The sequence below is a fragment of the Dipodomys spectabilis genome, unplaced genomic scaffold (assembly GCF_019054845.1).
Source record: "Dipodomys spectabilis isolate Male_0828 unplaced genomic scaffold, ASM1905484v1 ptg000001l, whole genome shotgun sequence".
In the NCBI taxonomy this organism is placed as follows: domain Eukaryota; kingdom Metazoa; phylum Chordata; class Mammalia; order Rodentia; family Heteromyidae; genus Dipodomys; species Dipodomys spectabilis.
Genome location: NW_024870678.1, coordinates 31,125,001 through 31,150,107, shown reverse-complemented (window position 1 = coordinate 31,150,107; position 25,107 = coordinate 31,125,001). Strand labels below are relative to the sequence as shown.

Sequence of the window (25,107 nt, the reverse complement as noted above, 5' to 3'; positions counted from 1 at the left end):
AAATGGAAAAGAGAAAATCCTTCCAAATATCCAGAACTTCTAAGATGGAGCACCTAGGCAGGAGGTTGACAGGGGGTTCCTTAGATCGGGCAGTGCACAGACCTCCTTTAAACACCCAACGACACCCGACAGGCATTCAGAGGCTCCTCTGGCTGAGAGTTCTCTGTATCATCCAATCGGAATAGGAATGAGGACGTATTTGCAGAATGGGAGAGAAGCTCGCTGGGATGGGAGGCGGCAGGTCACAGAGCTAACTCTGAGGCCAGGAACAGCTCTGCATGACCACCGAGCTGGCTGGCAGGTGTCCCTCACAGGCTGGACGTGAAATGTCAAATCACAGGGTTGCGAGGAGATGAGCTTATTGGGAGAAAGACAGCCCAGATATTTCAATCTGGAAGTAGGGTTGGGGCAAAGGAAGGGGTGACATGATCCAAAATGAAATGTCCTCATTACTTGACTTATCTAACTGTAATCCCTTCGTAGTTCACCTTTATAAGAGCAATTTAAATAAATAAATAAATACAGGAAGTAGTGTTGGCAAAGTCAGCTTCCAGGACAGAAGGTTGCACGGAGGAAAACAAGTCCCACCAGGTTCCTTCTAAACCTTCGTAAATAAAAACAACTACAGTTCTACCAACCCACAGATTTCTGCTCTTCCCTTCCTCCCTCCCTCCCTCCCTCTCCACAACCCTCTGACTTCATTAGAATCTAAGGTTTATTGTGAACCATACATGATCCAGGTTCTGTACAACTGGAAAAACTGGGAGTGTTTCAGAGCAGCTCCTTGAAATGAGAACTAAGGAAAGTAAGCATGCTTGGGTGTTTCCTGGGAACACAGGTATATGGGGGGGGGGATGTTGAGATGTCTGATGTCCATGTCCACGCCCACTTTTACCATTGTTGGGGGGATTAGGGAGGGATTCTGAGCAGGAAAACAAGCAGTGCTGTGGGTGAGCCATAAAGTATTTTCATTTATTGATAACCTTACTCAGCATGCCTGGAATGTGGATGTGGATTTGTGCTGGTTTCCTCTGTGAATATGGAGGAAACATAAATTATATAACCAGGCTCCAAGGGTGACTTAGTTACTTCCGATCTGAACAGTAACCAAAGACACAGCCCAGAGAAGGGCAGAATTCCTTCACAGAGCAGCCTGGGCTGCGCTGTCCATGCCCCCTAAAACACCATCAAAAGTTCAGAAGAACATAAAGGCTCCAAGTGAGGGTATGGGCAGGTGAATTAAGGAATGCCAAGACTTTGAGGTTGGACCATGGTGACTTGGAAGAGTAAAGCTGGCCAGCCACTGGTGGCTCACACCTGTAATCCTAGCTACTCAAGGGGCTGAGATCTGAGATCTCCTTGAACCAGCCAAAAGCCAGAGCCAGAGGTGTAACTCAAGTGAGAGAGTGCTAGTCTAGAGTGGAAGAGAAAAGCAAGGGTACAAAGCCCTGAGTTCAAGCCCCAGTAGCTCCCCCACAAAAAATAAAAATAAGAGTGAAGATGTTTTTGCAGTTGATGTGTCTGGGAATTACTAAAACCTTGGCCTCTGCTGTCAGATCTATGAGAAGAAAGAAGTGCTAACTTGCCATTTTGTTTTTGGTTTAAACAAATTACTGGAATAAAGTCTTGGCGATGGATGTCAGCAACGTCGAGCATGCTCACAGATGAGCCTGCTCAGTATTACAGAGCTCAGAGGAGTCCTGTCAGGCTGCACTGTCACAGTACCTTTTGAAGTCTGTCTCATTATTCCTTTTTGGTTCTTTCGGAAGTTCTGCCAGAAATACTTATTTTTCTTCTTCCAATCTGCTTTTCCTTTAAATTAAAAAAAAAAAAAGCCATAAATTCATTGATAACAAAAGTGGCCTCTATTTTTTTTTAAATCACTGCAAAGCTTGAAAGAATATTTCAATTTCATAAAAAGACAGTTTTCTTTTCTTTCTATTTTTAGTTTGGGAAAGGCTGGAGAAGGCCCATTAAAAGGAATACACATTAGCTAGTAGTCAAAATTGGTGTGGTCATGCTCAGAAGAGAAATAAAGAAGAGTCGGCAGGGCGGGTGTTTTTAGCTTCTCTTTGATGTTTGTTTAGCCAGGGTGCCTCATTCTGCCTGGCCTTGTGGTCTAACTTCTCCCTTTTGTCTTAGCCACAATTATTTCCATTCTGCCACAGATCAGATTCTTCGAGAAGTTCCCTTTGTTTTGTTGTCATTCTCCTGGTTGAGACGGTGGTTTGTTTCTATTTTGCCAGATTTAATGAAGACAACAGAATGGTTGTTTTGCCCTGTGCTTACTGCTCAAGAGCTGGTTTGGGGAGGAGAGGTCTAACGGTGGCATAATGTGGGCATGATTCCTATTTCATTGGCATTCTAGCTAGCGACACCTGGTGATCCCACAGACTCACCGGGATGCACCGCCAGGAATACCAGAGCCTGTGACATCACTCAACTCACTTTCCCTCTCCTCTCCCACCCTCCCCTGGCTGTGCTGGGTGACTTGCAAGTGGAAAGCAACTCCTTGCCTTGGGTAAGATTCTTGGTATACAGTAGTGTCCTGATCATCAATAATATGTACTACTTTCTCCAAAGCAAACAGAAAGTGGAGAGCAATCCTTGTTCTCCCAGGATAAAAGCAGTGGCAGCAGTGGCAGCTGCCATTGTGCTGATGTGGCAGGTCTGTCACCATTTGGTGGCTGTCTGCTTGCTCTGTGGCCTTGGTAAACAGATTCTGGCACAGTGGTGGCGTTTCCACAGTCTAGACCACTGGTGCCAAGCAACCGTGATGGAGCAGACATGTGGGAGCCCTGTCCCCGGGGCCTGCAGGGTAGCGAGGTGTCATCTGTCAAAACAGGGGGGCCTGTGACTCAGAGCTGATGACCTTGAGAGCCAGGGATGAGACTCCTGCCCGAGACTGCCTATACTCTTCCTTCTGGAAGTAGTCTCACCGTGTACTGGCCTGTGGCTACACACTGAAGCAGATGTCGGCCACCAAAGGTTCAAGCCTGACTTCCCTTGGGTAGTTTGGGAAGACAGTCCAGTTATTTGTTTGTTTCTCTCCTTTACCCATTTCCATGCTTTCAAAATAACGATCACAACTAACATGTACTCTGCATTTATATCCCAGCACTTTGACATTTAATGGAAGATCTCACTTAGATTACTTTTGGGGGGTAGGAATACTGGGGTTGGGGAGTACAGGTCTTGATAGGTAGCCCAGATTAGCCCTGAACTCAATCCTTCTGAATGCTGGGGTTACAGGGAGGTACTACCACTCCACAAAAGGTACTTAAATAACCTATTATCATTCTCACTTAGGAGAGTAGGAAACCAGAGCATGGAGAAGCCAATGGCTTGCACAAGGCCCTGGTGACTCAGTTGGAAGAGTTAGGGTTCCAATCATGGCTGCCTGCTTTGAGCACCTACACTCGTATCCATCTGACCTTTACTGTATCATGAGCTCATTTTTATAATCGAGGATATATCAAATATATGCTGCCTTAAATGCAAACTCCCTGACCTAAAAATTCCAAATTATAGGCTATACCCAAAGGTCATGATCAGGAAGAGAGACTCTGGATTTTGATGGTAGTCTCATTTGTTTGACATTGAGGAAAAATAAAGAAACAACTTAAGTGCAAAGAAGACACTGGTTAATTCAAAGATGGTATATCCAGTCGAGGAGAAACCTAAACCTTTTACTGTAAAGAATATTCAGCCCTAGGGGAAGGAAATCATAATATAATACATTCAATTTTTTAAAATTATGAAACAGTATTTGTTTAAAAAATACTATGCAATGGTGAAAGGGAAGAAAAATACGTACATCAAAAGCTTAGCAATGTTATTTCTGGTTAATGGGTTCTTGGTGATTTCTGTACTTTTATGTATATATTTCCTATAAAATATGTAGAGAGAACGTGATCACACAGGTAAGTAAGCACAGTGGTACTGACCTACAGAGCCGTCTTCTGAGATGGACTTATGGAGAGGATGCCTAGAAAAGAGAGAGAAATTAGATGAGCCAGGGGAACTTTTCTTTTGTGTGTGGGGCTGAAAGTTAATAGTCTAATCCAGCACCAAATACACTTAATAAAGGCCAAGGAATTATTACAGAACCTTTATTCCAAGACTTGGGTGTCCGGAAGTGGCGCTGTAGCTCAAGTGGTAGAGCGCTCACCTTGAGCTGAAGAGCTGAGGGACAGCGCCCAGGCCCAGAGTTCAAGCCCCACGACCGACAAAAAAAAATCTATTCCAAGACTTGGGTGTCCTTTGTCAACATTTATAAAGGACTTACTCTCAAGTAGCATCTGTATTAAATGAAGAGAATAAATAACAGTCGATGACCACCGAAGTAGCTTCCATTTATTTCTATGAACTATCAATCACAAAGGACAAATCAGGGAACTGTCTCTTAAGTGGCCAGGAGAAGGCATGTAACAACCACCGTGGCCACTGGGGGAGCCAGAGGGTTACATGGTTGGGATGGAAAAGCTGGATCAGGAGCAAAGGTGGGTTGGAATGCAGGCAACAGGAGGTCGGATGCCCAAGCCAAGAGGCCACCAGGACAGAGATCCTGAAGTTGATGGGTGCCAACAAGTGGCAAGTGCCATATCCACCTTGCCAGCTCCTCCAAGGCTCCAAGGCAAGCCAAACACCTGCCTTGTTAGGGAAGCGCTCCACGGTTTAAAGTGACCGTAAATGGGTCTGAGTTAGCCGACACATGTCTGGACACCAGATTTCAGCCAGCACCCTACTTTGCACCCTGGCTGCCACTTTGTGGTGACTGGGATGCGGTGAACCAAGAGAACCTGGAAAGTGAATGTAGACTAAAATTAGTCAGTTTAGCATTCCTCTAGAGAAGATGTGGACAGCTACTAACTGAAAGCCAAAAAAAAGCAAAGAAAGAAGGGAAACTGACACAAAGATGTCTCAAAAAAGGAAGGGCAGAGACTAGACCTTTTCATTTGGTGGGTCCAAAGCCTAGGAGGCTTTGCAGGCCTTGAATTCCACTCTGTCCACATAGAAAATATAAGAGAATTTACTCATCAAACATGAATAATGCAAAAAATGGAAGGCCTAAACACACACGTTCTAGCAGGTCTCCTCTGAGACTGTCCAGCATGTCCTGAGACAGGGCATGAAGAGCTGCTTCGACCGTGGGTGACACCATTCACTGGGGTGGGGAGCTGGCTGGAATAAATGGGGAAGGGGAGGGTGCCTGTGGGCAAGAGCATTTCCCGTCCGCCTCCCAGTTACCATCGGCTGAGCTCTGCCGCCATGACATGCATGCTGCCTACCGTGGATGGAGACCTTTGCAAACATGAGGTCAGGGAGAAAGAGACTCGGGATTTGACCTCAGTGGTTTATCTAGGGGTCGAAAGACCAGCTAACCAAGTGGGTAAGGAAGTTGGAGGAGGAGGAGGAGAAATAGACTGGGAAGACGGAGACTGGAAGGGCATACTCAGGCCCACAGGGGAATTGTGGGTAAAATAAAAGGGCAGCAGAAAGAAAGGAGGCGGCGAGCTGGCTGCAGATCAAGGCAGGAAACCCTTCAAAGAGAAATGATGTCAAGCTACACGAGGATTCTTCTGTAGGGGGCGGTACCGAGGGTTAGCTCAGGGTCTCACTTTTGCTAGGCAGGCCTTCTACCACTTGAGCCAGGCCTCTAACCCCTTTCTGCATTGGTTCCTTTGAGGTGGGGTCTGGATCCTTCAACTGGTGCTCCTCCCGGCCCTTATCCCCCCCCCCCCCCCCCACCGTTGTTGTTGTTGATTGCAGGCATGGTTCACATTGCTCAGCCTTTGTGCTTCCCCAGTGGCTGAGATATCAGGCCTGCACTACAGTGCAGGAGTCTCTGGAACTTTTATGCTCAGGCTGGCTTCAAACTGTGATCTCCCAATATCTTCCTCCCAAGTAGCTAAGGCATCAGGTTTGAGTTAATCTGTCCAGCTTAGGATTCTTAAATTTAAAAAAAAAAAAACCTTGCCTTGTCACTTTTGAACTCAGTCATAATAAGTATGCATCAAACTACCTCATTTCAACTTGGCCATGTCCTATCAGTAAATGACCACCTAATGTATAGGAATCTCCATATTGTTTAACTTAATCTAAGGACTAGAAAGAACATAATTGCTAAGGACCAACTACAACAAATACCCCTGGCTCTGGATCAAACTAGTTCTGTAATCAATTAGAAATACGTATAAACTTAATACTTTTGTTTTGAAAGGAACATTTTCATGGGAAAATAGTCTATAGAGAAATTTCTTTAGTCCTTTGATGACTTCAAATAACAACTCTGGTCAAGTTGTAAGGAATTTTCCCTACTTCCTATCACTTAATTTTGCTAGAAATTACTGTCCCCAGAAGTTAAGGAAGTGGCTCCTGGCACCAGAGCCGTGTGGTACCAAAAGAGACCACACCCAGGCAACCCACAGTCCCTGCCTGGTCTTATGAATGTGCAAGTTATTATGCTCTTCTGCATAGATTTTGCATAAAGTCATCTCAATGCTAGCCTAGGAAACTTCAAAGGCCTGTTTCTAGTTTTCAATTCCTGCCAAATGGCCGTGTTAAATGCCATAAAAATGCTTCTTAACTTTCACTTCAGAAAAAAAGTTGAATCGTTATTACTACATAACTCTCACAAAGTTCAATCATATTTTCTGCCATAAAATTCACTATTTTTATTCCTATTTCTGCTCTAAAATTTACCCTTTTTATTTACTTTCCTCAATTTCTCATACATATTTTGAGTAAATTTTATCAGGTCTGGCCTTGGTCACATCGCTTGCATTTCCCTAACTGCACAGTAGATGGCACTGTTGTCTCTGGAGTCACCTTGCTGTGGCTAGGGAAATTTTGTTTTTATTTTTTTTATTTGTTTAATTTCCAGAGCTCATAACCTACTGTCCAAAAGACATCATATGAACTTGGACACAGTGAAATCTCCATGCAAAGAGAGTCTGGCAGAGCAGGGAAGTACAATGCCACCGCCTTTCTCTTTGAGACTGATTCTAAAGCCAACCTAGCAGGGCCTGACATCCGTGATGTAACTGAATTCCAAATGTGGACAGCAGCAGGTGGAAGAGGTCATTTGCCGACCGCCTGCTGGAAGAAGTTAATGGTCTGCAGTCAGCTCCAAACAGGCCTGGCAGTACACCCTTCTTCCTGCCAGTCCACGGCAGCAGGGACAGGCAGGCCAAGGAAGCCGGTTTGTGGGCCCACTGTTCGTTCCCTTGTTAATGGAGGAAAAAAAGATGAAGACTTCAGGGCGCTCTTGATAACCAGGAAACAATAATTACTATTCTGTTGTCCTCTGAAAATCTACTTAAGCATTTAATCATCATTAAGCATTGCCTATACAGCCTGAGCTCTGAGCCAGAGCGCATTTTTCATCAGTAAGTAGTATTAAGGCTCCCCAAACTGCTGAAGTGTAAAATTTTCCTCTCAAAACCTCCTAAATCACTTGAGCTATTTCTGAAGGCAATACTCACTTAAAAAAAAAAAATCCTAAATTAAAGCATGACTAGTTAGACTTAATGCCAATTTATGTGTGTGCCTGTGTGTGTATGTGTGTGAGATAGAGAGACAGAGACACAGAGACAGAGAGAGATAGTAAATATACTGGGGCTTGAACTTGGGGCCTGAGTGCTGGCTCCTAACTTTCATTCAAGGCTGGAGCGTTACCACTTGGTCATACTTCTGATGAGAAAGAATCTCTTGCGAGCTGGGAATGGGGCTTAGTGGTAGAGTGCTTGCCTAGCATGCATGAAGCCCCAGGTTTGATTCCTCAGTGCCACATACAGAAAAGGCTGAAAGGGTACTGTGGCGGCTCAAGAGGCAGAGCGCTAGCCTTGAGCAAAAGAAGGAAGCTCAGGGCAGTGCCCAGGTCCTGAGTTCAAGCCCCAGGACTTATCTTGCCCAGGCTGGCTTTGAACTGTGATCCTCAGCTCTCAGCTTCCTGAGTTAGCTAGGTACAGGTATGAGCCTCTAACCCAGATCACCATCTTTCTTACTGACATGAACAAAACCTCTTACTGTAGCCTCTCACACGCTGCCTCCTTTTCTCTGGTTGAAGGGCTCTCGTGTAACTTACTGGACTGGTATCAGAAGACCTTGTGAGGATTACATATTTCAACACCAAATGTGAACAAGGTCCGTGCATTTGTCAGAACACTTTTCAGGATCTGGTAGCACTGCTGTGGTACATGTTTGCAGGAAGAAAGGAAGCCAGTACAATGGCACCAATTCACTTTTCTTCTTCCATCTATTGAAATACGAATGGTCTAAAATAGACCTGGGCAAGAACAGCTCTATCTCATTTTCACACACGGAGCCCAGTACCCAAAGAAGCACAAAAAATGCCTAAGAAGAAAGAAATTCCTGAAAACAGACTTCATGTTTGGGCTTTGATCCACTGTCCAGTGATTTCACTAGAACCAAACAAAAACCAACCAAAAAAAGCAAGAAAAGCAATTATAAGCTAATTTCCAAGAAAGCGACATATGTTATGTGTTACTGGAAAACTAGGACTCAAAAGCAATTTGAATGATTTTGAGTCTCAGAAAGAAACTTCTCCATTAGTTTACTTCTTGCTGACTTTGTGCAGCGCTTGCTGGGCCTAGATCTTTCCTTCTTTCTTTTTTAGTGTCAGTTGTGGGGCTTGAACTCTGGGTCTGGGCACTGTCCCTCAACTCTTCAGCTCAAGGCTAGCGCTCTACCATTTGATCCACAGCACCGCTTCCGGCTTTTTCTGTTTATGTGGTGCTGAGGAATCGAACCCAGGGTCTCATGCATGTGAGACAAGCACTCTACCACTGAGCCAGCTTCCCAGTCCATCTCAGGGCTGGCAAGGCCCATTCCCAAGGCCCCTCACCTTTTCCTCAAGGGATAATAACACAACCTCTCAGCGCTACTGATGGTGCATGTGTGAGCGGAAATACAAGAAGGAAAAGGCTGAGCTTCTTGTGAGAAACCAATGGTGTCTCAAGTCTATAATCCTAGCTGCTTAGAAAACTGAGATCTAAGACTCAAGTTTGAAGCCAACTTAAGCAGCCAAGTCCAGGAGACTCTTATCTCCAGTTAACCAGCAAAAAAGAAAAACGAAAAAAAGCTGGACTAGAGACGTGATTCAAATGGTAGAGCACCATTTGTGGGCCATAAAAAAAAAGAGCACAAGGTCTACAAGTCTATACCCCAATATTGACATACACATGAAAATATCTGTATTTTCTTCTTTCACGTTCTCTGTCAGTATATTTCATATCTTTTGCTAATTCAGTGGCAGATTATTTTATGTAAAACAAACAAGTCCTTGATTTGCTCTTTCTTCTTATCATGGGGATAGCGAAGATATTCTGCATCCTAGGAAGCTATCTATCTAATAGAAACAAACATGAAATAAAATCCAGCTCATAGAGTTCACGGTCAGCCACAGAGTCAAGATCACCGTTTCGTCAGGCGCAGCCAGGGCTGAGGCAGGGCGCGGGGCCCCTCGTGGCCCAGGCCATAAATGAAGGGCTCGTTCTCAGAGACGAGCCACGTAAGTGCTCTGCCCCTACCGCCTCTCTTACTGTACCCCAGATCTGACCCTTCACGGCCAACAGAAGCTGGATTTCACATTCGTGATATAATTCCACTTGCAAATTCTCCAGCTGCCACTGAAAGCAATTCCAGTGCCAAAATCTGAGCTCCATCAGTGAAAACATGGGTGACATCTTGTCAACCCGGTCAAAGCCCCCTCCTGATGACTTTCTCTTTCATTTCACCGTCTCTCCTCTGCCTGTACTTTCTGACCTTTTAGTAGAAGATCAAGGCAGGTGTCATCAGTACCATATCCTGGTCGCTAGCCTGACCCTGCGAAAGCTAACAGCTCCCACACTCTCGAGTCGGGCTGACCTCGGGGAAATCTGCCAGAGCCAAATGGCATACGACACCTTTGGATGTGAAGAATGGATGGTAAAACAGAACCCACCTTAAGCTGGGTGTGGTGGCACATGCCTGTAATCCCAGCCACCCAGAAAATGAGGCATGAGGATTGTGAATTTGAGGCCAGCCTGGGCAAAAGTTGAGAAGACCATATCTCACAAACAAAATGTGAACAAGGGTCTTGGGGACATGGATCAACAGGTACAGTTCCTAGCCAGCACAAGGCCTTGGGTTCAAGCCCCAGAGCCAAGACAAGCAGCATGCGCATGTGCGCGCGCACACACACACACACACACACACACACACACACACACACACACACACACACACACACTCTCTCTCTCTCTATCTCTGTGCCAGGAGGACTTAGGTGACACTGAATGGAAAGGGTTTAACATGGCACCTGGTACTTGTTAAGCTCAAACAAATGGTGCCTTTTACAACTACGCTCCCAAAGTCTCCTGCCAGCTTCACTCCACCAAGCCTCCTCTCAAGATCCTCCTTCCTCTGCCTCCTGAGTGCTGAGATTACAGGCATGTGTCACCATGCCTGGCTTCAATCTCTCTCTCTCTCTCTCTCACACACACACACACACACACATTAACTTCTCACAAGGAAGTAGGCTAGGGTTGGCACTGGGGCTTGAACTCAAAGCCCGGGTCTGTCCCTTAGCTTTTTTATTCCTTGAGGCACAGCTCCACTTCCAACTTTTTTTTACTTCTAATTGGAGATCAGAGACTTTTCTGAGCAAGGTTTGAACTGTGATCCTCAAACCTCAGCGTCTGAAGCAGTTGTGATTAGCAATCGCGCCTGGCCCGAGCAGTCAGGGGGTTAGTCACAGCGTGAGAGGCTGTGGAGCATGGCAGGCTGGGGGAGTGGTTCCTTGGCTGTCGGCACCAACCTTGGAAGGAGGACCGCCGCCCAGGCCGCCCGCTATATGAGAATTTGCCCCGATGACCTCAGGGCCGACGCTAAGTCCCAATCTGTGCTACAGACTACAGTCCTAACCGATGACAGTTAAGAAACTAAAGTGTACGGGGCCAGCTTGGGTTACAACACAGAGAGACCCTGTCTCAAACAGGAGAATGAAGAGAAAAACAAAATCAAACAGCACATCAAGAAACGGTTGGCATGTGTGCTCAGGCAGGGGTCCTAGTTCGGACTCACAGGAGATCTTGAAGAGAGCCGGCCTCAGTGTGCACACGAAGAGCCCGAGTCTCACGCGTTGCGCATGCATCCCCCTCGCGTGTGAGGTTTTACTTTGTACACTTTCGATCACCCTTGGTCGATGGTGGTCCCCCCAAAATAGGAAATGGATACATTATAAAATGCGGAACTCATCATTTATAATTAACTTTGGGAGTGGCGATGTGGCTTCATAATAGAGCATTTGCCAAGAATACTCAAAGTCTTGGGTTTGATTCCCTCCAGAATTACAAACAAGAATAAATTACCTGGGTTAGTGTATATTGGTGGAACTGTTCTCTGTTTAAATTAGTTATTGTTAAGCTCTTCCTGAGTGTAATTTACAAAGTCTATCACACGTGTGGACAGGAAAAACAAAACACATACAGGATTCAATACTGAATTCTGAATTCAATACACCCCAGAATTGGGATGTATTACTCACAGAGAAAGGTGGACTACTGTGGTTTTCAGTTACAGAGCTAGGGTTTCAACTTAGCATCTCCAACAATGACCCCAGCATTTTTATCACTACAGCGGGGCTCCACAGAAACAAAGGCCTAGCCATTTATATTCACTGTGAGGATAAAACCAAAACCTAGGTGCTTTCTCTAAGATAGCATCGAATGTCCACTTCAGGCCCGTAGATGGCCATTCGGGTCCACAGCTCACAAAGTAAAGTGTCAAAACAGAAATGGCTTTGAATTTTTGTCTATTCTGGTTTCTGGTTAAAAAAAAAAAAAAAAAAATCGATGGCTTCATGATATGCCTCCCATATGAATTTTAAAATTTATTTAGGTCTTTATGTCTGAAGAAATTGACATAATATCTGTCCAAAGCAAAAGAAAATAGAATTAAGCCAGAAGCTGGTGGCTCACGCTTGTCATCCTAGCTACTCTGGAGGCTGAGACCTGAGGATTGAGGTTCAAAGCCAGCCCAGGCAGGAAAGTCTATGAGACTCTTATCTCCAATTAACCACCAGAAAACTGGAAGTGGTCCTGTGGCTCAAGTAGTACAGTGCTCACCTTGAACAAAAGGACTCAGAGACAGCACCCAGGCAGGCCCTGAGTTCAAGTCCCATACCTGACAAAAATCAGTAAATTAAGTAAGATGAAAATATCGTACTGAGCAAAGTAAGCCAGGCCCGGAAAGACAAAGGTGCGTGTTCTGCCTCAGGTGTGCATCTTAGACTCAAAATACACTCTCCCAGGTAAATGCACACAGGGGCAAACGCCCACGAATCCAATTCAGTCAGCTACAGTATAAACCGTGCAGTAGTGCAACTCCACAGAGCAACCCTCTAAATAAAATAACGAAAAAGAGGGGAGGGCACAGAGGTATCAAGAATACGATGCACATCTGTGATGAAGGGAGGGAACCGTGCAGTCACTTCCGGGGAAGACGATGGAAGGGTGACAGCGACCAAGGTGCACTAGACACTTCCATGGACATGTGGAGCCATAGCCCCTCGGCACAACCTTCCTGAAGTTCAGAAAATACAATTGAAACAGAGGAACAGAAACATGGTGGGACCGTATTTGATGTGCACCATAAAAATAAAGATCTCGTTTTTTTCAGAAAATGATTTGTAAAAAGTTGGAAGTACCTTCCTAGGACTTTAAAAACAGCCTGCTAAAACAAAACAGAAACACCTTTCTGCCAGGGGGCTTAGTTCGGTGGAAAAACGATTGCCTAGCATGCATGAGGCTCTGGTTTGATGCCCAACATTGCAAAAATGAAACAAGAAAAGAAAAGAGCCTTTGTGCGCGTCTGTTAAATGGCTGCTCTTTATTCTGCATACGAACAAAATAATTCCTCCCCTTAGGTTCATTAAAAAAAAAAAACGATATATCTCCATAAAGTCATTCTGGCAAGATCCCTCCTGTGGGCACCGCTGGTTCCTATCAGGGGGCCACTTGGCTTCTCCGTGTGAGGTGGGCCTGGCTTAAGAACTGGGATGGCAAGAGAATGCCACACACTGGTTCAGGCAGGACATGGGCGGCTGATTCCAGCAGAGGCTGGCACGCTGCAAACACTGGCTGTTGGCATTGTTATCAAATCTGTACCACCCTAGAGGGGGCAGCCCGTGGGGTTTGGGAAGGACTCAGCCTCAGGGTGGGGAAGGAGAAGGGAGGAGGGGAAGAAGAGAGGTTCCATTCAATCATCTCCTCTCTGTGTTGCCATGGTGACGGCTCCCGGAAGCGGGTCAGAACTTTCTCAGTGGAAACAAACAGCGGCTCTCATTCACCATCACCAGAGCCTGCCAGCCACACTGGCCGCTTGTGCAAGGGGGACACAGAGGACCCCAGGGAGGGATGGGGGGGGAGGCTGTGAGCCTTTCCTCTGTCAGCTGCCTCCAGGGACAGCAGGGGCATCAGGGAAGAGGCATCTGGAGGCCAAAGCTGGAGGCGCTTTGGGCTTGGAGGGCTGGCTCCTCCTCTCCAGGGCCAGTGACCTCAGCCATCCCCTGGGGACACTCTGGAGGGTGTGGCCTGCCTGCCCTACTTCTCCTGGCGGCCCTAGTGAACAATGGGTGCAGCCTGAATCTGGGCCCTTGGAGAGCTTCCCTCCTTTTAATTCTTTCTGATGAACTGCTTTGAATACTTTGTGGGTCATGAAGAATAGAAAAGAACTCCTGTCTTCTCAGAGCTCATTTTTAAACTTGCCAACACCTCAGTCACTTTCTAGCCACTTAAGAGGCTGAGAGTGGAGGATCGAGGTTCAAAGCCAAGCCTGGGCAGGAAAGTCTGTTTCTCCAATTAATCACCAACTTAAAACGCCCAAAGTGGAGTTGTAGTTCAGGAGGTAGAGCCATAGACCTTGAACAGAAAGGCTCAGCCCAGGCCCTGAGTTCAAGCCCCAGGACTGGCACCAGATGGGGGAAAATGACACTGGTTTCCATAGTGACTCATCAAATCCAGCTGCCTGCCTAGCAATCTACAGAACACGTCTAGTCTCCAGGGCTCCCCTTCTGTGGAGAATGGAATTGGGTGTGGGCGAGGCCTGAGGATCTGGCTGGCCTGCAGCTCTCCAGGGAAACCAGTGGAGACAGGAGAGCGTGGGTCCCGTCTCTCCATCTCCATTTCCTCCCAGCCTCCTGCCTCAGCACCTTCAAAGTAGAACAGGCCATCATAATGCAGTATAATGTTCAGAAAAACAATACAGAGCAGTCCAATAAAACAAGCAGCCAGGCCCCTTCCGGTGGAATCCAGGCCGAGGCTTGGTTCACGACGCCTTTGCTGGTTTGTTTTTGTTTTCTGTCTGGACTCGGGCTTGTACTCAAGCTGGGCAAGCATTCTGCTGGTTTGAACCATACTTCCAGTTCCTTTTGCTCCAGTTAGTTGATCGTGCTTTTGGCTCAGGGCTTCCTGCTGTATCTGGGATGGCTGGTACATCTGCCACCACATCCAGCTTCTTTTTCTACTGGGAGATCTCAAGAAACTTTTTGTTCAGCCTGGCACAGAATCGAAACACCGCGCACCCCTTGCAATCCTCACCTCCCAGTAGCTGGGATTACAGGCAGGTGTGAAGAATCCTGGCTAGGATGTGAGGCGAGGCTGAGGGCCCAGTCTAGTGTGATCGTGGAATACTACACCCCCTGGTATGAACAGAGGAGTCCCTCCTTAAGCATGCTGGACTTGGGCGGCTGATTCAGAACGGAACACAATCAAAAACTGCCTGACACGTTTCAGACCTTCAAGACCTTTCCTGTCACCAGCCTCTAGCCTCCCGTGGCCTTCGGCCCCTCTCCTCACACTGACACATGGGACGGTGGGTTCTGAAACCTTCTGGGAGACAGGCCTGAGCGCCACACACCCTCTACCGAAAAGCATGGTCCTCACACAGCCTCGAGCACCCAGATGTACTCGCTCTGTTTTGCTGAGAGACCCTTTTAACACCCCCACGTCCCCTTGATCTCCGGGGTGGTCAACTCTGTGGATGTAGAGGGAGATGGCCCGGCTCAGCTGCATTTTTCTTTTCCTTGCGTGGCTCTGGGTAAGTGTGGGTCGCGGGGGACACACTGGCTGAGCTGTGGCAGGCCGCGCTGGCGCAGTAGGTATCATGGCGGCTCTCCCGGCATCACTGGCTCATGTGTCTGCAGGGTCTTCTCCCTTAGGTTCTGAGACTTGACCCCAGGGCATGGTGAGTGCTGGAAAAGGGAGGCCAGCGACCCCTGCAGGTCCCTGGCAACCATGCGGGGGGCAGGGATGGTAGGATGCTTAAGCTGGGAGAAGCTGGGGCCTTTGGTTCATCTGGCGGGTCCCAGTTTGTCCTTGCTCTCCCCACTTTGCCTGCAGACTGTACCACCCAATGTGGAAGGAGCAGTCTTATCCAGGGTGTACAATCAACACCCACAATGCACCAGGCTGCGACCCTGATGACGTCTTCATTCTGCCTGAGCACGCTGTTTCTGATAAAGGCCCTGACTGAGGCTGAAATTCCTCGGTCCCTGGACCCATATTTACACCCCTAAGGGGTTTCCATCTCTCCTTCCATAGTTCCTCCGTCCTGACGATCCTCATTGCTCCTACCCTCCTCATCGTGTGTAATCAAGCGTGTTCATCCACACAGCGGGAGCCCGGATAAGCGCTTATTACATTAAGCTACGTTAGCCCATCAAGATCTCCCCAAAGGGCCTCCCTCTTTTTCTGCCCTTCTCTTGGGGGTGTCTGGTAAGAAGTCTGGCTCCTGCAGATAAACAGAGTGGGCTAGGAAATCCAAGCTTTGTGATCTCCAGTAAATCCTTTAACCTTCTGGAGCTTTGGTTCCTTAACTGTAAAATACCCTCCCCACGACAAATTTGTCAGGAGGATTAAAAAGATAAGGAAGGAGTACTCAGTAATGCAAGAGAGCACTCAGTTAATCCTAGACTACTTTCTCTCCTGCCAGTGGAGGGGTATTACTTCCGACCCTCCAGCTCTGGTCCAACATTCTGCTCCTACAAAGCGAATACACCACGGCCGTCTCTGCGTGTTAAATCCTCCCGGTAGCCGTGCCTGGCCCCACAACTGCACAGCAATTATAAGAGCCTGCTCGGTCTGCCTCCCTCCGGCAGCCCGGGCATGTGGCCTCCAGCAGAGCCAGCTGGAGCCTCCTGCACCAGACAGAATGAAAGGCAACAGGGTCTGGGGCCGGGAACAGCTGAGGCAGAGGACACTGGCACAGCTGCTGCCACCCCTAGGCCCTGTGTTCTGGAATGCGGAGCCCCTCAAATATGCTGCGCGACGGTGCGCGCACATGCAGATGTACACACACACACACACACACACACACACACACACACACGAGCGCGCGCGCTTCACACACGCTTCGCACACCCTAACTGCACAGGCGCGACGAAAACAAAAATGTATGTTTATCAGGCCCCTTCTCCTTCTGCAACATTGAAAAGAAGCTGCAGGTCACATGGGCAGGACATACTGCAAGTGACCGTGGCCTGGATGAACTAACCATCTGTGTGGCACCAGCTATGAGAATGAGGAGAGGTGCCCAGAGATACAGCCCATGCGGGAAGCAGCACAGCACCCAGGGGTGGGAGGGGAGGCAGAATGAAAATCACTTTCACATCCAGGCATGGGCTCCTCCTCCAGGGCCTTCAGGAAGGGCTGTTCGTGTCCGTGGCTAATCTTTTAGGAATCTTCGATTTAAAGATTTCAAATCCACTCAGCCTGATCATGCAACTAGCAGAGCCTAGATTCTGACACAAGAGCTGCCCACTACTGAAGCCTACACCAGCAGCCTACAGAACCCAAGGAAAACTGATGGGTAACCAAGCCAGCAAACAGATGCCTGAGTTCGAGGGACCCTGGAGACCCCTGACTCAGACCACCACTGAGGAGAGGTGGAGATGAGAGACGGGAGAAAGGAAGAGACAGAGACACTGGGTCAGAAACAGGGTCACGCTCAAAGTTCCAGCTCATGGCAAGGGACCTGATGTCCTGGGCCTCTATAGATGATAATCACTAAAATGATGCTGGCCAAAGAACAGCACAGTGTACAGAGTGAGTGACACCTAGCTCTGAGTCCAGCCCACCGCTGAGATCTTTTCTGATACCTCGTTCTGCTATTCTACCTCGCCCTGCCCGCACCACCACATCCTAGTGAAATCAGAGGATCAGCTGCTGGTGGAGCGGGCTGTTCCTGGCTCTCTCTGGGGTCCACACCCACTTCCCTTCCTCTCCTATGAGGACAGTAAGCATGTGGAAGGAGCCATGTCTGCCTCACCAGGACAGGGGATTGTTCCTTTCTCCCAGCTCAGGCTTCCGGCCACGTGACTTCCTCAGTCCTGAATTCAGTGGCAGGCCCAGAGCCTGGGGCACACATGCCTGCTCCCCACAGGAAAAGACTGGTGTCCTTCCCACCCCACAGCCTTGTCACAAACAGGATGTGGAGACAGGATGAGCTAGTCCCAGCTCCAGGGCACGTGGCTTGACCTGGATTTCCTAGCAATCTCCTGGCCTCATCGGTCCCGCTCACTGAATCCTATCCACTCCCGGGGAGGATGGGTAATCTCACAGCACAAGGCCCTGGTCATCCACGGGGAGCTGGGCCTGTCACGTAGGACAGCCAAAATAACACAGACAGCATCCAGGGGGATGAAGCCGAGGCCCTCTCCTCAGTCCTAGCCGGTCCTTGTGGAGGGCCAGCTTACAAAAGGGGGAAACATCTCATGCATTGCAAAAGAAGGCTAGATTAAAATTCTCGTGCATTCATCTCGCTTAGCCTTTTTTCCACTCAAGGCTGGCACTCTACCACTTGAGCCACAGCCCCACTTCCATTTTTTTTTTTTTTTGCTGGTTACTTGCAGATAAGAGTGGCACAGACTTTTTTCTGCTCAGTCTGGCATCAAACCATGATTCTCAGGTCTCAGCCTCCTGAATAGCTAGGATTGCAGGTGTGAGCCACCCGCGCCTGGCTATGATGTTTCTTTTCAAGTGACTGAACCACAAGTGGCAGCGCTGAGGCTGCCGCAGGAGCTGTGCGCATGCCCAACAGTGACTTTACACAAAAGCTGCATGCACTATATGGTACATGTGCTATGTCCAATAAAGCTGAGAGTGCAGGAAAGCGCATGTCCACACAAGACCTGCACACAGACCAGAAGAATGGAAATAACTTGCATACAGGCTGATTGACAGGGGGATAAAGTATGGTATAGAGCTACAAAAAAGAATAATGTAGCCGGGCACTGGTGGCTCACGCCTGTCATCCTAGCTACTCAGGAGGCTGAGATATGAGGATCGCGGTTCAGAGCCAGCCCGGGCAGGAAAGACCGTGAGACTGCAGGGACAGTGCCCAAGCCCAGAGTTCAAGCCCCATGACCGACCAAAAACAAACAAACAAACAAAAAACAGAATAACGTGTAGCTACATGCAACAAATCTGAATCGCATCCTCACCATTGCTACATACCAGCCCCTGTATCATTTTTAAGGGTGAATTATAGGGTATGAATTACATATCAATAAAGGTATTACCGAAGGTAGAAATAAAAGCTCTTCTCCAAATAACTTCAGGTTTGAAGTTTTGAAGTTTGTTTTTTTTAATACATATACTAGTTTATACAGTCACTTGGAAATAGCATCATGAGTCTATAGTTTCTATTGTAAGAAGAGGAAAATGTGGAGGACTTGAACAAGATTGCAGAATGGAGTCAGGTTGAGGAGGAAAATAGCTCTCAGAATCAGATTTATGACTGGGCAACTGGTGGCTCATGCTTGAAATTCCAGCAACTCAGGAAGCTGAGATCTGAGGATTTTAGTTCAAAGTCAACCTAGACAGGCAAATCCTAGGAATTCTCATCTCTAATTAACTAGCAAAAAGCTACAAGTGGAGGTATATTCATGTGGTAGAACACCAGCCTTGAGCAAGAACACCCAAGTGAAATCACAAGGCTCTGAGTTCAAGCTCCAATACCTGCACAGAGAATCAGGTTTGTGGGAGCCATTGTCCTATCTACTCAATGATTTTTATAGGTGACATTTTATTTTTTAATCTTCTAAGCAAGAAGTGCTTCTTACATAGTTGTGGGTTTGGGGGGACACTGACACATGCTATGGATCAGGTAAGGCCAAGACAGGTCTTTTTACAATAATCCCAGGTTCGGGATCATCCACTGGAAGCCCTATTAAAGAACTAGGAGTATTCAATTAGCTTTGTGCCACGTATCATATGAGCTCTTGCTCTGTGCCAGCCACTGTCTGGACACTGCACAGAGGGAGACAGTGAGACCTCAGGCTCAAAGCTCAGGGCATGCTGGTTTACGAAGGGTTTGAGGAGATGATAAATGACCAGAGCTATAGAGAAAGGCATGGACTTAGGCCACACTAAGATGTATTGAGATTTTACCATGTGCTAGACAGCTTACTGAGGTCCATACTGTAACTACCATTCTCCCCTCATGGTTGTGTGAACTGTGGACAGAAAACTAAGTGGTACACGCATTGCCAGTCTGGTAAGGAAGAGCCTGAACATGAACCCAAAGAATCTGGTACCAGGTACCAGGCAGGGCATCTTCCCACCCACCCGAGGCCAGATGCATACAGATGTGTATATACAGCTCTAGGACCTTAGGCAAACTAATTACTCTAAAATAGAGTGTATTCTTCAATAAGCTCATGAAAAAATTACACCATAAAAGATAATAAGTGATCAGCACCATGCTGAACCCATAGACATAAAGAATTCACTTCAACGGAATTAGGAAGGACCCTGAAGAAACTAAGATCAGACATGGGGTGCGTGAAGCATGCTCAGGTAAGACGGGAGGCGAGGGAGCTGGGCTGGGGGGACAGAACACCCCCGGGGGACAAGCAGCAAATTTAGTGGCTCAGCAACCGCAGGAGGACAGGGCCTGCCAGGTGGGAAAAGGGGAGAAAAGGAAGAAGAGGGAGGGGAGAGGGAAAGGAAAGGATGGAAGGGGAGGGGAGGGAAGGGAAGAGAGAAGAAGAGGGGGAAGGAAGAAGGGAGAGAAGGGTGGGAAGGGTGGTAAAGGGGAGGGGAAGGAAAGGAAGGGGAGGGGAGGTACAAGCCCTCTGAGAGCCTTGGTTGACCCTAGTAAAGCAGTCAGTCATAGATAATGAGCAACAATGCATTCAGGGATCTCCCCTGAAGTCTGAGAGGAAAGCTGGGAGAAGACAGAATTTTTCTGAGAGGTGTGAAAAGAAAAGCTAACCTTGTCCTAAAAGTCCTCAGCTGGCCAGATGAAACCAAGTCAAAAGTGAGCAATGCCCCATGTAGCAAATGCTGGCAGAAAACATTCCTACACCACCTCCCATCTAACCACAGAACACTGCTCTGCTAGCTTGCTCGCCCCTTATTTATCAGCCTTATCCAGCAAGCTCTATATATTCATAGGACTTTTCCACCATAAAATAGCTCAGGCCCTAGTCATAGGTAGTGGGGAAAAAAAAAAAAGTGAGCTAAATCAGTGAATTTTCAATTCTGGTGGAAGGCTTAGTAGAAGACGTGTTGTAAATATCTCAGATGAAGTCCTGAAGTTTATTTGGGGTTTTCCAACTTCCACAGATAAATAAGGGCAAGCTTAGATGTGGATGAGAGTGGAATTGGCCCTATTTTCTTACGAGAACCAGAGGGTAGGTTTGAACTGCTTTTTTTTTGGGGGGGGGGGGGGTGTCGGTTGTGGGCCTTGAATTCTGGGCCTAAGCACTGTCCCTCAGCTCTTCAGCTCAAGGCTAGCGCTCTACCACTTGAGCTACAGCATCTCTTCCGGTTTTCTGGTGGTTTATTGGAGATAAGAGTTTCACGGACTTTCCTGCCTGGGTTGGCTTTGAACCGCGATCCTCAGATCTCAGCCTCCTGAGTAGCTAGGATTACAGGCATGAGCCACCAGCGCCGGGCTGAACTGCTGCTCTTTGTTTAATGCTGATGACCCCGATTGGCCCCTCACCTTTCCATATGCAGAAGTTGTGCACATTCGGCAGTCAGGAGCCTGGGTACTTCACTGTGACCAATCTGGGCTCTGACTGGGCCAAGCTGTTCACTTCTCTGTGCCTTGGACTCTACATCTGTAAAGACGTTGAATGAAGTACCATATGGAACCTCCCATGGGAACTCTACTGATTAGATGAATAAACATTAAATACTTAGAAAGCTGGTGGCTCACACCTGTAATCCTAGCTACTCAGGAAGCTGAGATCTGAGGATTGCAGTTCAAAGCCAGCCCAGGCATAAAACATCCCCAAGTCTTATCTCCAATTCACCTTTCAAACACTGGAAGTAGAGCTGGGGCTTAAAGCGGTAGAGCATTAGCCTTCAGCAAAAGAACTCAGATACAGTGCCCAGGCTCTGAGTTTGAGCCCCATGACCGACAATAATAATAATGATAATAATAATAATAGACGATAAGTGTTACATATTACTTCTGCTTTTTCCTTTCCCTGTCCATATAAACCAACTTTCTGAAGATGACTAGACACAGACAAGAAATTACACAGACAGCCTTCCTGGCTTGCTGTGTGTGAACTTCCCAAATCTAGATAATCCTGATATGCAGCTTACTATAACACATAAAAAGAGATAACTGTCTTATATGAGTATACAAATAAGAGATTAAGTGTTATGAAAAAACACAACTAGTTTCCTACCCTCTTAAGAGAAGAAGGTCATTTTGTTCAGTGTAATAATGTCCTCACAGTTGAAAATGCTTACTTAAATCTCCTCCAAACGTCTTACAAGTCTGGTGGCCAAATAACTCAATTCTAGATCCCCTTCCCTAGCTTCTTTTTTCGGTCTTGTCCACAGCACCATTTAAAACATACATGCAACTCCGAGGGCATAAAAGGGGAAAAAGGTACAATCTGGGAACCTGAAGTATGCTGAGCCAGGGGCTAGCTCTGAATCTATCATGGCAAAAAGAATGTGACTAACCAACACAGCGTTTCTCTCACTATGTCAGGGATTCTGATAACCAGGCAACGAAGGAAAAACATGCTTTCAGACATACATTTGGTGACTCACACCTATAATCCTAGCTACTCAGGAAACCCATATTCAGAGGAGTGCAGTTTGAAGCCAGCCTAGACAAGAAAAATCCTCAAGACTCCACCTCTGAAATGATTAGCTAAAGCAAGGCTAAAGGCATGGTTCAAGTGGTAGAGCACCAACCATAAACAAGAAAAGTGATCAAGTGTGAGGCTCTGAGTTCAAAATTCAGTACTGCCAAAAAAGAAGGAAAAGAAAGCTTTCTAGGTATGCTTGAGTGTAGCTAGTGAATAACAAGAATTTGAAGTGATTTAGCTAACATTGACCTCACACAAACCACAACTGGTGTAATAGAGTAGATAATAGACTCATACAAGCTGAGTAACATCAACATGAGTAGATACAGAACGAGGGGGCTGGAATGAAAGCTCCTTGGTCTCTTTCATATTTGGCCCTGAAATAAAATCACAAAGTGGGCTGGGGGGTGTGGTTCAGTGGTACAGCCCTGGCCTCGCATGCTAACCCAAGCCCTGGGCACCATGCCAACACTGCCGAACAATCAAAACAAAAAGACAGCACAACCTTCTGCTGAAAACAAAGGTGAACACGGACCCTGCCAAACTGGTGATGGAGTGGGAGAGACCATTCATTCCATCCAACCTACTGATTAGTCTCTGTCAGTATCTCTCTCCTGGTGTAGGCCGAGCATCCCTGGAGGATAGCAACTCCAAAAGGCAGGTCATCCAGGTATGCAGAGGCCAGGAAGGTGAAGATTCTCCCTAGTCATCTCCCCTATGAAAGTCTCCACTTTATCTGCTCAGGGTTAACTTTCTGTAGCTCAAGACTTAAATCCCACTAAGTATCATAGGAGCACTGTGTTCTCTTTGCAAGAGACATTTGTATCCTAATTCATGCCCAATCTCTCCTTGGCATAAATCTTAGCTGGGGGAGCACAAGGGGAAGCATAGGTGTAGGAATCAGAGCCATCTGGGGACACTGGGTTAGATAGGCAGGACACATAGGGCTAGTGGCTCCAAGCCCCAGGTTGTCTCTTGCTTCTATGTCTGGCTTAAAGTTGAGCCAATCTGCTTTTGTTGACTGAGTTCTTTTTGACTTTTGAATAAAAAACAGCAGGAAAAAAAAATCTGCCCATAAGACAACACCATGCGTCACAGGGATATTTTAGTTGGCAGAGACATTGTGGTCACTAACCAGACACAACCAACTGGATTGCCAGGCCAGCTTCCATAGCCTGAATATGCAACTGCAAAGCTACCACCAACATTCTGGTGGGAAGAACAGTAGGATTTTCCATTTGGACGGATTTGCAACTCCAAGTTCAATAAATACATTTTCAGCATAACAGCATATTAAACCTACTCAATTTTTATTTGTGTGTGTGTGTGTGTGTGTGTGGCTGGCTGGCTGTGTATGCTGTTCAGGGGCTTGAACTCAGAACCTTACACTCTTGCTTGGCTTTTTTAATCAAGGCTAGTACTCTAACACTTGAGCTACACTTCCACGTCCAGCTTTCTGGTGGTTAATTGGAGGTAAGAGTCTGACAGGGCTGACTTCAAACCTTGATCCTCAGATCTCAGCCTTCTCTATAGGTGTGAACCACCATGCCCAGTTCAACACAAATTTTTAATCTTATGTAGGATTGTCAGGGTGATACCAGTAAGATTTAAAGTAATCATCAATTTGAAAATAAGTATCACCATTTTGTAACCATTATGTTAAAAATCAATTCAAGCCAGAATCAGAAGAATCGGAAATCATCAGGTAGAAGTTGGAGGAGGAAAGGCTTAAGTGCACCGCCTTCAAGGACCTCACCACAGGCTCTTCACTGATTTCAAAGAGAAAGTGAAGCTTTTCTGAGGAAATTCACAGGTGCCACCTAAACCACATGACTAAAATTCCTATTCCTCACCCATCACAGGACAAACAGGCATACTGGGTCTCTTGATACAATGCACTGCAGAGACAGACACAAAGAAACTCCCAGCAAAACAAGTCACCTACACTCCTTAAAAATGTCCAACTGTAAATGCATAGAAACTTAAATCAGAGAAACTCATTCAATGCCTACGTCAGACATAATTGTGGCGCGGTTCTATAAGAAAATGTTTTTGTCCAAGAAACAATATGCTGAATAAAGTACTGAAGGTGAGGGTCGCGATGTGTTATTCATCTCCAGATGGTAGGGGTGTGTGTGTGGGGGGGGGGGGGGGGAGAGAACAGACAGAGATAGGAATAGAAAAATAGGAGGGAGGGAGGGAGGAAGAGGGGGAAGGTAAGTAAGAGAGGAGAGAGAAGAGAAGAGAAGAGAAGAGAAGAGAAGAGAAGAGAAGAGAAGAGAAGAGAAGAGAAGAGAAGAGAAGAGAAGAGAAGAGAAGAGAAGAGGGCAAACAAGGGTATCCAAATGTCCACAAGTGGTGTTAAGGAAAATTTATACAGAAATTTAGTGATTTGCAGCTTTTCAGTAAGTTTGGAAATCTTCAAAACAAAGCTTTTGAAGTTAAAAAAAACACTATCGTAGTTTTCAAAACACATTAACAGAGAAATAAAGAACAAAATATTTTTAAACCTTTCAAAGTGTTTATGAAGTCTGATTTATTTCAAAGTAGAGACAGAAAAGCTGGGGACTTGTCAACAGGGTGGTGTGTGTGTGTGTGTGTGTGTGTGTGTGTGTGTGTGTGTGTGTGTGTGTGTGTGTGTGTGTGTGTGTGTGTGTGTGTGTGTGTGTGTGTGTGTGTGTGTGTGTGTGTGTGTGTGTGTGTGTGTGTGTGTGTGTGTTGACCTCAGTGGAGGCCATCAGTCTCCCTCTCTTGGCCACAGGAATCATGCCACATTTTACTAAGCAAAGTACACAAACACGGAAAAAATGACTCCCCACAATTGAGGGGAAGGAGACCAAGCCAGTCTGACTGAGGTTAGTACAAATTTGGTGAGTCACGTCCTCCCGGGAGGAAGGACAGACATTTCTTTTTTCCTTACAGATCGGGAGATTCTCAGGTGACACCTGATTCCTCTGCCTGTATCAGAGCTGCCTCCTTCA

At 46.8% G+C, this 25,107-nt stretch overlaps 1 protein-coding gene across 1 annotated transcript in view; it reads right to left on the bottom strand.

Moving 5' to 3' along the window:
• Positions 1-25,107, bottom strand: part of Sash1 (SAM and SH3 domain containing 1) — a 166,782-nt gene that overhangs the window by 61,275 nt on the left and 80,400 nt on the right. Inside the window, exons 5-6 of the mRNA XM_042683714.1 lie at positions 3,948-3,988; positions 1,726-1,812 (exon numbers count right to left, since the gene is read on the bottom strand). Coding sequence (XP_042539648.1) covers positions 1,726-1,812; positions 3,948-3,988 — 128 coding nt within the window. The remainder of the gene's footprint in view (positions 1-1,725; positions 1,813-3,947; positions 3,989-25,107) is intronic.